General features: G+C 43.0%; 1 protein-coding gene across 2 annotated transcripts in view; it reads left to right on the top strand.

The window, feature by feature from the left end:
• map2k7 (mitogen-activated protein kinase kinase 7) overlaps window positions 1–9,931 on the top strand; it is a 19,616-nt gene extending 9,685 nt beyond the window's left edge. For both annotated transcript variants that reach the window (XM_020610973.1, XM_020610972.1), the window contains 9 exons: window positions 1,003–1,116; window positions 1,758–1,877; window positions 2,091–2,198; window positions 2,295–2,474; window positions 2,709–2,789; window positions 3,317–3,456; window positions 3,539–3,584; window positions 3,673–3,808; window positions 9,297–9,931. In XM_020610973.1, coding sequence (XP_020466629.1) covers window positions 1,003–1,116; window positions 1,758–1,877; window positions 2,091–2,198; window positions 2,295–2,474; window positions 2,709–2,789; window positions 3,317–3,456; window positions 3,539–3,584; window positions 3,673–3,808; window positions 9,297–9,307 — 936 coding nt within the window. In that variant the 3' untranslated portion in view covers window positions 9,308–9,931. The remainder of the gene's footprint in view (window positions 1–1,002; window positions 1,117–1,757; window positions 1,878–2,090; window positions 2,199–2,294; window positions 2,475–2,708; window positions 2,790–3,316; window positions 3,457–3,538; window positions 3,585–3,672; window positions 3,809–9,296) is intronic.
• Window positions 9,932–10,271: the final 340 nt, after the last annotated feature.

The following is a 10,271-nucleotide window of genomic DNA, read 5'->3' as shown; positions in this document are numbered from 1 at the left end:
AATATGTTGGTTAGGAAATTTCACATGTGTTCTGCTAATGTTAAAGTTCATCTGTTCAGAACATACTGTACACCGTTGTATACTGCCCCATTGTGGTGTAAATATAAGGTAGCTACTTTACAGAAACTTAAAGTTGCTTATAATGATGCCTTGAGGATTCTGCTTAAGAAGCCTAGGTCCACCAGCGCCAGTCTGTTGTGTTCACAGGTCCATGTTAGTACCTTTCAGGCATTAATGAGAAACCTGAAGTACAGATTTATCTGTCGTGTGAATAACTCTGAGAATAGTCTTATAATGATGCTGGCTAATCCTGGTTTTAGTGTAGTACGTTACCAATCCTCTCTGTGGAAACATTGGTATAAATGTCTTCTATGATTTTTATTTTTTTTCTTCTTTTATATCCTTTCTTTTTTTTCTTTTTTTTCTTTTTTGTATGGACCTTGAGTCTGCTAATAAAGGATGATGATGATGATGATGATGATGAAGACCATCAACAACCACCGAGATGTGTGTTGTTTTTGTTGACCAAGAATAAAACCGAGGAGACTGACTACATTATATGCCTCATTCTGTTTGTTCTGTCCCTCGTCCAGCCTTCAGCTCCAGTGTTGTAGTCAGAGCCAGTCAGGTTTTTATGCTTGAGAAAATGATGACTCATCGCTGTGCTTCAGATTACACTTTACTTCCTCTCATTAGCCCAGAGGGGTTGCTACATCATGCACTCAATGAGATGTCACTCACAGCATCTCAATCACCACTGAATGAATTTTAATGAAGTAGAGAAATGATGCCTCTACCCACTGTGTGCTGGTATTCTCGGGCATGGTCTGTGGGGGAGCCGCTTAATTACATATCAAAACATTTGCTACTAAATGGCCCAGAGGGGGTTACTGCTGCTTTCTGATACAGAAAGTCAGAGCTCGTCTCTGTCTGCAATGTTCAGCTTTCACTTTAACCAGTAAAAATGTCTCTAGCACGATCGAAAATCTTGTCTGTCTGCAGCGGTATCCAGCAGAGGTGACGGACCTGATCAGTGAGGGCGAGATCGGCAGTGGCACCTGTGGACAGGTCCTCAAAGTGCGGTTCAAGAAGACAAGTCATGTCATTGCTGTCAAAGTAAGACATTGAATGTTCATGCAACCAGTTGTATGCTGTCATAGGCCAGTGTACACAGGATCTAACCCCTCACATACACAACAAACAAGGTTTTTTATGATGGTAGTTGGTAACAGAGAGACCAGGATTGATTTTGACAGGTAGCCAGGACCACTTGAATTGCCCTCTTTAGTATGAGAAGTGTGTGGGTTGGTAATGACTTGTTGGCTTATTTTTCTGATATGCTTGCCAAAAGAGCAGAACTATTTCAAACAAAACTTTCCTACAGGGACCATATGATGTGAAGTAAACTCTCAAACTGCAGTTGGTGTAATTGGGATACAAAAGGAGCCTGATGCTCACCCAGCTTAGTTCCACTCTCTCATTATCTGTTGTGCTTTAATTGTGACAGTGGCAGTAGTACCCCAACATAACAACCCTCCAATTTAAGAGATGACTTAATTGTAGCCGCCCATGCTGTTTAACAATTAGGTAGTCAGTCAGTTCACCAGAGGAGTCTTTGCTTTGTGATTAGCTAATGGTTTGTTTCTGTGCACACACAGAGCGTGGGGTGTGTTTCATACACGCTGTCAGGAATCTTCTAATAATGTCTGATATTATTGTGTTTGTGTGTGTGTGTGTGTGTGTGTGTGTGTCACCAGCAAATGCGCCGCACAGGAAACAAGGATGAGAACAAGAGGATCCTGATGGACCTCGATGTGGTCTTGAAGAGTCACGATTGCCCTTACATCATTCAGTGCTACGGCGCTATTGTTACCAACGTGGGTGTCCCCCAAAATACATTGTCTGTATTTATATCAGTAAAACAGTAGATGAGTAGTCATCTGAGTACTTTCATAGCTAAAGTCATTCAAACTGCAGAGTGAGGTTGAATTTTACATTTGCACTAAATGCGAGTGCTTTTACACTTATATTTCAGTAAACTCCTTTCCTAAAGTGGCAAAAACTGATGTGTTGTTTGTATGTATCTACAGACAGATGTATTCATTGCCATGGAGCTGATGGGAACGTGTGCTGAGAAGCTGAAGAAGAGAATCCAGGGGCCCATTCCAGAGCGAATCCTAGGAAAGATGACAGTGGCAGTAAGTGGAAGAAGCCCACAGACAGGAGAGTTTAATCCTGCTCACTTGAATGATATGTTCTTATAGTCTGACTGTTTGTGTTTGTTCCTGCTCCAGATAGTGAAAGCGTTGCTGTACCTAAAAGAGAAACACGGTGTCATCCACCGGGATGTCAAGCCCTCCAACATCCTCCTGGACGATAAAGGTCAGATCAAACTGTGCGACTTTGGCATCAGCGGGCGCCTCGTCGACTCAAAGGCCAAGACCCGCAGTGCTGGCTGCGCTGCCTACATGGCGGTGAGTGGAAACCCACAGACACACACTGTAGGCACTAACTACTGCAGGCTCACACACAGTTACTAGTCAGTCATCTGGAAACATAATAAAATGTTTGTATTTGTAGCCTTACAAATGTGTATATATATATATATTCATTCGATACAAAAAATGTGAATAAACACAGGCGCCATCTTAAATTCCGATTTACATATGGTTTACTAAACAGTGGTGCCTGTTTGTGTGTCCCTGCAGCCCGAAAGAATAGACCCTCCAGATCCCACCAAACCTGACTATGACATCCGAGCAGACGTGTGGAGCCTCGGCATCTCTCTGGTAAAACAGATACCAATTTATATCCATATATAAAACAAGCGTTAGCCTGTGGTGCTACAAGATTTTACACAACTTGAGGATTTTTTTTGTTGTTGTTTTTGTGAACCAGTAACTGTTTGCTATTTTTTTCTTTTAAAAAATACATCAGAATTACTTCTTTTTACCATTATTTGATTATCAAAAACAAAATGTAGATGCATATTATAGGTATGAAATGAATCTGTTGGTGGCATTTTGGAAAGTTTTTTTTTAGTGGTGCTTCTCAGGAGTTGATAAGAACACCAGTGTGAAAATTCATTATTGACCTTAAACTAGGAACTAAAGTACCGTGTTTCCAATAATTAATGAGAAAACAAAGGTTTAAGCATAAAAGTGAAAGTGAGAGTTAAATAGTTTTCTCAAACTAATGACGGAGCTTACTTGTTGACCATTCTAAAATAAATACATTTGTCTTTGGTTTTTTCACTGTAAAGATAAACGTGTGTTGTTGATGGCAGTGGATGTTAATGGGCCCTTGTGTGCTGTAGGTGGAGCTGGCCACGGGACAGTTTCCCTACCAGAACTGCACGACAGACTTTGAGTTGACCAAAGTGCTGCAGGAAGATCCTCCCCTGCTGCCTCTCAGCATGGGCTTCTCCCTTGACTTCCAGTCCTTTGTCAAAGACTGGTGAGTTCAAGTCTCACTCTAAAGCTGATTATTTTAAAATTCATTCATTGCAGCCTTACTTGATGTGCACGTCTTTCCACAGCCTCACAAAGGATCACAGAAAAAGGCCAAAATATCACCAACTGTTGGTAAGTCCCCAGTCTTAATGAGCAATTTCCAGAAACAGTCGATGTTCAAAGGTACGTAAACTAAACCCTCTCTGTCTGTCTCGTCCAGGAGCATAGTTTCATCCGGCGTTACGAGGTGCTGGAGGTGGACGTGGCCGGTTGGTTTCAGACGGTTATGGATCGTACGGAGTCGCCTCGCAGCAGCCAGTGTTACAGCCATCAGCACCAGCTCCACTCACTCTTCAGTAGGTAGCCTAGCTTAGCCCAGGCTGACGTTAGCTTAGCCTCACGCTAGCCTAGCCTAGCTTTAGCTTTCCCAAGCTTAGTCTAGCCCAGCGTCAGCAACTAAGTCTAGCGTTAGAGCCAACCCACCTGTCTATCTCTCCACTGGAGAACCTGGAGAGCCTGAAGAAGAGGTGGAGGCTTGATGGAGAACTCTGGATGGACAGATGGAGTGAGGGATGGAGAGATGGACTTATGGATGGATGACAGGTGGTTCTGTTTATCAGTGTGTTGACTCTGGACAGGCAGACACAGAGAGGAGGGCACAGAAAAAGGTGCACACTGTAGTTAGCCTCTTTTGTTTACACTGTTCCATCCTGTCACACTATCATACCACGTCACACGCACTTCAGTACAAACTGTGCGGATCTTGTATGTGTTTGTAGATTTTCCACCACTTTTCGTTAGTTTTTCATCGTCATGTCTGTCTCCAGCATTGATCCAAGCCGTTGGATCGGTCAACAGAGTAGTCACTACACACTGGAACAAAGCATCTGCTACATTAGCAAACACGAGTCGCTCTTGTACATAAACGTTATGGAGGACGCAACAACGTCCAGTGCAATTATGATTCTTCAGGTGTTTCTATTATCACACATTCTCAGGCTGTATCTCTGTGTGTTCATGTATGAGGAAGCATTCCGGTGTGTGTGTGTGTGTGTGTGTGTGTGTGTTAGTTAATATCAAGACACAGTCACTGGTTGTTTTTATATGTGAGAATTTTCTTCCTAGTCATTTATTCTCCATCACACTACAACTCTAACACCGAGACAAGAACAATGAATCTGTTGGCTTCATTTTTACCATGTAAGGATAGGAATTGTCATTAACTCTGCTAAGAAATATGTTTAGAATATCCATCGTTGTATTTAGCAGCTACATAATTGGAAAAACACAAGAAAAAAGAATTACAAAAAAATTAGTGTTGCGTTCTAGTTTTATAGAAAAGGAGGTGTTTATGGTTTTGTTGTTGTGGATTCAGACTTGGTTGAACCAGAGCGTTAGAAGATACAGAGGGATACTGTGAACAGAAAGGAGGAGATGACGGGCATCATGGACTCTTTCTAGACATCTGGTGGAGATAAACAGAGAAAGTAGAAGAAGGGAGTCATTTGAACAGAGCGGAGGGCTGAAGAAGCTCCGTTCCAAAAACAAACAGTCTTGTACAAAGATTATAAAAGGGGTAGATCTTATTACCTGTGGGGCTTCTCTTTACCTTACTGTATGTGGCTACCTCTTCCTCTTTGGCCACCTCTGTCGCCCTCTGCTGTTTAGTGCGTTGTAGTGCTCCACTGTGTTTCCAGACCAAAGGCACCATGTGGGCTGCTGTTGGTGGAGACCAGGAGGTCTAGACCTGCACCTAATGAAGTTCCAGACAAATTTTGATATAGCATGTTTTGTTGTTGTTTTTTAGAGCCTAGAGAAGGGGTCTCAAACAGCTGGTGTGGGGGCCCAAAACATCGCAAGGCTCACAAGGTGTTTAAAGTTCACTGTTAAATCACACCCACAGAACAGTTTGCTTTATACTGGCATTGAGTGCTTATCAAAAATGAAGCAGAATAATTTATTACCAATCAAGTAATCATGCCTACCTACAGAGCCCAAGAGTAGGTAGATTTAGCAAAGCGTATGTGATACCAACATGTCTTTTTCAGCTTCAAGGATCCTTGACAATTAATTATTCTTTGTGGAGTCATTGTGACTGTTTCCTGTCTCAGCTGCAGGAACACAGCCACTCTCCTCCTTGAATACAATCTGAAGCAGCACTAGTCCACTTAACACTGTCTTGGACCTGGTGAACAATGAAGGAAAGTTACTTAGCTCCAGAGTGTGTACAGTGAAAATCTGAACAATATTTATACAGCCCCACTGAGAGAGAACTTGGCCTGTGGCCCCCAGGTGATATGACTTTGAGACCCCTGACCTAGAGGATTGTTGAGATAAAGCTGTGTGTCAGGCCGGAAGCACCAGGCGCCACCGGTTAACATGTTTGAAGCTGTGATCGATAGGTGTACTTAATGTGTGCAGGTCCGCAGGGGCTGACTGGTTCGTCTGTTATGATTGTCCTAACACCGGAGGCACACTGTTGCAGGGACACAGCCAAAGCGTGGTAGATGTGCACACTCAAACCTTCTGCACCCCGTCACACACCGAACCAAATCACCGCTAGACCCATTGAACTGAGGAGTGGTGACGATAAGAGAGAGGGAACTGTTAAGTGTCAGTGAGCGAGAGACCCAGGGATGTTGTCAAGACGGCTGAAAAGATGAGTGGAACCGAAAGAGAAAGGAGAGGAGTGGACAGAGTTAGGTGAGAAGAAAGATGGAGCTTTAAGAAAGTGTGAGTGGAAGTTAAAGACAAGTCAGAGACGAAGTTGGGATGACAGGAAGTAAACGTGCTGGTTGTAAAAAGCTTTCATGGTGTTTCACCAACCTATCAGTGAGTTAGTGTTGTGTTTATGGTGTTAATATTCTGTTCAGACTATGCTATTTATTGCTATTGCTGCTGCTTTTCATTGCTTTAGACGCTGCTGCCACTTCTTTTCCCCAAAGGACAAAAACAGTCTTTTTTTCTTTTAAACCAAATAAGTGAAATAATGCAATGTTACCAAATACAGAAGAGCAAGTGTGAAGAGGGCACAAGAAAGTGAGAGGTGATTAGAAGAGAGAGTGCGGGAAGGTTGGCTTCACAATACGTACTAACTCACACATTATAAACACACACCTCAAACGTAGCTCTATGTGTAATGGAAGCAGGTACTCCTTAATATACCGTGGTCACACTACAACTCTGTACAGTGTAGATATGATCAGAGGAGACGTCTGTCTGTCCAGAGGCTGTATTTCACACTGTCCATCCATCCCTCTGTTTGTCCACAGGTCACCTGCAAGCTTAACAACCTTGACAGTTCACACCAAAGGTGTCCGCAACTCAACAAAAACACAAAAGAGCATTGTTGTTATTGTTATGGTTATTGTTATTGACATTATAATTGATTACTCTCAGCTATGATATATATGAAATCTCTGTATAGTCTACGGCAATGGGCGTGTGTGTCGTGGGGTGCTGTAATACATATAGCAGTGCCATGTGTGTTATATACCGAACAGGGGAGACTGGTGCACTAACACACGGCAACGGCCGAGCAGTACAGCCAGCTGGCTCATCTCTCTGCTCAGTGACATTGTGGGCCTGTGTCAGGGAGGGAGGACGTCCAGCTGTGGGCTCCCTGGCTTCACTGAGCCACTGAACATCATCAGTCCTGGAGAACCAGTAACACACCTGCCTCAGTTAACTCTCGTGCTTATCCAGCTAGATGCCGTTCTTAATCACAGACTTATCAGCTGTAGCCTCAACAAACCGCGGACAGACTGAGGACCAGTCCTTGTGATGGGGGGGGGAACAGTTGAACCTTGCCTAAAAATGGTGGGGTGCCCCTTTAGATGCAGTGGGTTTTGAGTGTAAAAGTTAGCATTTTTAGTTTGTAGCTACTGTATAATGGTCATTCATTCGCTTTGCAGTGTATAGCCTCTGTGTGGAACCCAAAGCAGACACATGGTTGTGCAAACGACTGTTTGACATAGTTGTCATTTTACTTGCTTATTAAGAATATTGTTTAAGTTACTGTAAACTCTGTACTTGCATCCCTGTCAGACAGCCATTCTGAACGATGACTCCAGTTTCCTAGCGTTCTCCAGTGACTGGTCAGTATGCTGTTGACAGGGTTTGATCAGATCTAATAGAAATGATCTGGCTTCATGATACCAGGAAACCTGAACTGAGCCCACAGGTAGCGCGTGTTGCTTCGTGACACAGGCCCATGAGCAGATGTGACGGTGAGCTGGCACAACTCTGTTAGCTCAGCCTTTGTCAGTGAGCTGGCACAACTCTGTTAGCTCAGCCTTTGTCAGTGAGCTGGCACAACTCTGTTAGCTCAGCCTTTGTCAGTTTCTAATCCTGAGACTAGAGTGTGACCGAGAACTGATCCGAAGCCACAGGTCACCTCCTGTCAACTCTCCAAATGATGGGATACAGGGCTGATCGTGACCTGACTGCTCAGCCTCCCTGTTGTATATAAACCTGGATCTGGTGCTTAGCACCCGTCAGCTGTGCTGCATTGCCAGCGCAGCCTGAGGTGTATCATTGGTGCACTTTCAACCCCAGTCTCTGTAGGAGACGGTGCAGCCCGCCCTCACTAACCCTGTGTGTCTGTCACAGCTAACTTATGTCTGAACACAAAGCTGGACCCAGTCTCCCACTGTCAAGCACACACTCGTTCGTCTGTGCTGTCAGCGTGCATTTCCATCCAGATGCCTGATTGGGTGACGGTGCCACGCTTCACCTGTGTTGTGTGTGGAAACAAAACACCTGATTACACACACACACACACACACACACACACACACACACTCCCACACACACACACACACACACACACACAAACCAAATATACAAAGTTATCCCATTCTACACAGCAGTGCTGGCTACTGACAGTAAGTGGCTCTATGTGTATATCAGCTCTCCAGGTGTGAGGCCAGCAGTGTATAAAAACTGTTCATAGTATGTACCTGCGCTGTGCCTTGGCACTGAGCGTGTGTGTGTGCGTGTGTGTCGTAACCCCATCTGTAAGTAAACCAAATATCATTTTCACTATGCAGTCATTCAAACCATGTCAGCTTGCTTCGATGGGAAAAGCCTCCTGTAGCCTACACACTCGGATAAACAGGAGCCAGTCACAGTCTGTTTTTTCTTTTGGAGACCATGCCCACCCACCCCCCTCCACCTCAGTGTGACTAACGTCACCGCCTTCAGCTCGTTCGCAGAGAAAGCTGAGCGAGAGATGTGTTTTGAATGAGCTGACAAATATTTAAGGATTGTATTGGGACTGGGGAGGGACACGGGTTAGACTGGGGATTGTAGTTTATGGGAGATACAGATCAATGCTGTAAGTATATCAACTGCATGTTATTGTCACCGCTGTAACTGCCATTGTTTTAATTTTTGTTTTCTTCCAAGACAACGGTCAGTTGGGGTGGGGATGCACAAAACTTTATCCTTATTTATGATTTTTACACATATACTCTGTATTTTTGTTTTTGTGAAAATGTTGAATTTATTGTGTACTTAGGACACACTCTGTCAACTTTGCAATACACGTTCTCACTTTGGACCCATCGGCGGTCGTGGAGGAGGAGCTGTATGTTTGTTAGCAGACTGTGTTTGATAGACAGATGTCCTGTTTCCCCTCAGTCACGTGCGGGGTGTCTTTCTTTTCAGTTAGCATGAGCGAGCGGAGAGTGTGTGCGAGTGTGTGTTTATTGGTCTACCAAAAGTTTTTATTGATGGTGATTATTCTTCTTCTTATTAGCTTTTTATTTTTGTTTATTTTTTATTATTATAATTACCACGATTACTGTTTTTATGGTTATTGTTGTTGTTATTATTATTCAGGGCAAAGATGACACCAAATTGAACAAAGACATGAATGGGTGATCCCAGACAGACCGCGCTGAGAACGTCTTGTTTTTTTTACTGGTGAGGTGGAGCCGCTGTAGTGTATGTCCACCTTATGTAAACCGCCACATAAAGCTAACCTCTGAACTGAAAGTTTAATAGTATTTTTTATTATTGTTGTTGTTATTATTATATATTGTTTTCCTTTGATCAGATATCATGATCAGTTTATTTCTTGTTATCCCAGTTTGGGTCATAAATTGTGTGCTGTTTTTCTCCCCTTCTTCATCCCTGCCCACTACTTTTGAATTAAATTTTTTATGCTGTTTTATTTTATGATTATTATTATTATTTTGAATTCTTTCTGGTTTGTCTGATGCTGTAGCAGTGAGCTGATTGGTCAATTACCAGAGGGTTGTTGTTGTTGTTGTTGTTTTTCTAATGCTGAGACTGTCGTGACTGATGTTGCACTTGTGATGGGTTTTATTTTTGTTTTGTTTTGTGTTGCAGATTTGGGATTGTTGTGCAGAGATGAGAATATTGGGTGTTTTCCTTATTTTCTTAAAGTCACAGCAGTTATTTTATCAATCATATAGATCTGTGACACAGAGCAAGAAAATGATTCAACAGTGTATTTTTTTCACTGATATTTATTTATTGTTCATTTGTATGTATGTTTATGTTTTTTATGTGTATTGCTTTTTTTGTGGAGGGCAAACAGGACACAAGGTAGAGGAGTTGTCGGTCATTGGTATTTTACCGTTGTGTACAGAAAGCAGAGTATTGTAATCAGTCACCACGCTAATGTCTGTAAAGGAACAGATCGAAATAGAAACTGACAGCACAGTCAGGTGCACCGTTACTGTGACTGTCAGATCCACTGACATCCATAATTTTGTTTGCTGTTTACCCTCTCAGATGACCCTGACAAACAAACCGTTCATAGTTTAAAGCCACAGCACGGTGTATTTG

This window comes from Monopterus albus, unplaced genomic scaffold, assembly GCF_001952655.1.
Source record: "Monopterus albus unplaced genomic scaffold, M_albus_1.0 scaffold108.1, whole genome shotgun sequence".
NCBI lineage: Eukaryota > Metazoa > Chordata > Actinopteri > Synbranchiformes > Synbranchidae > Monopterus > Monopterus albus.
This window is presented reverse-complemented; position numbering and strand designations above follow the sequence as displayed.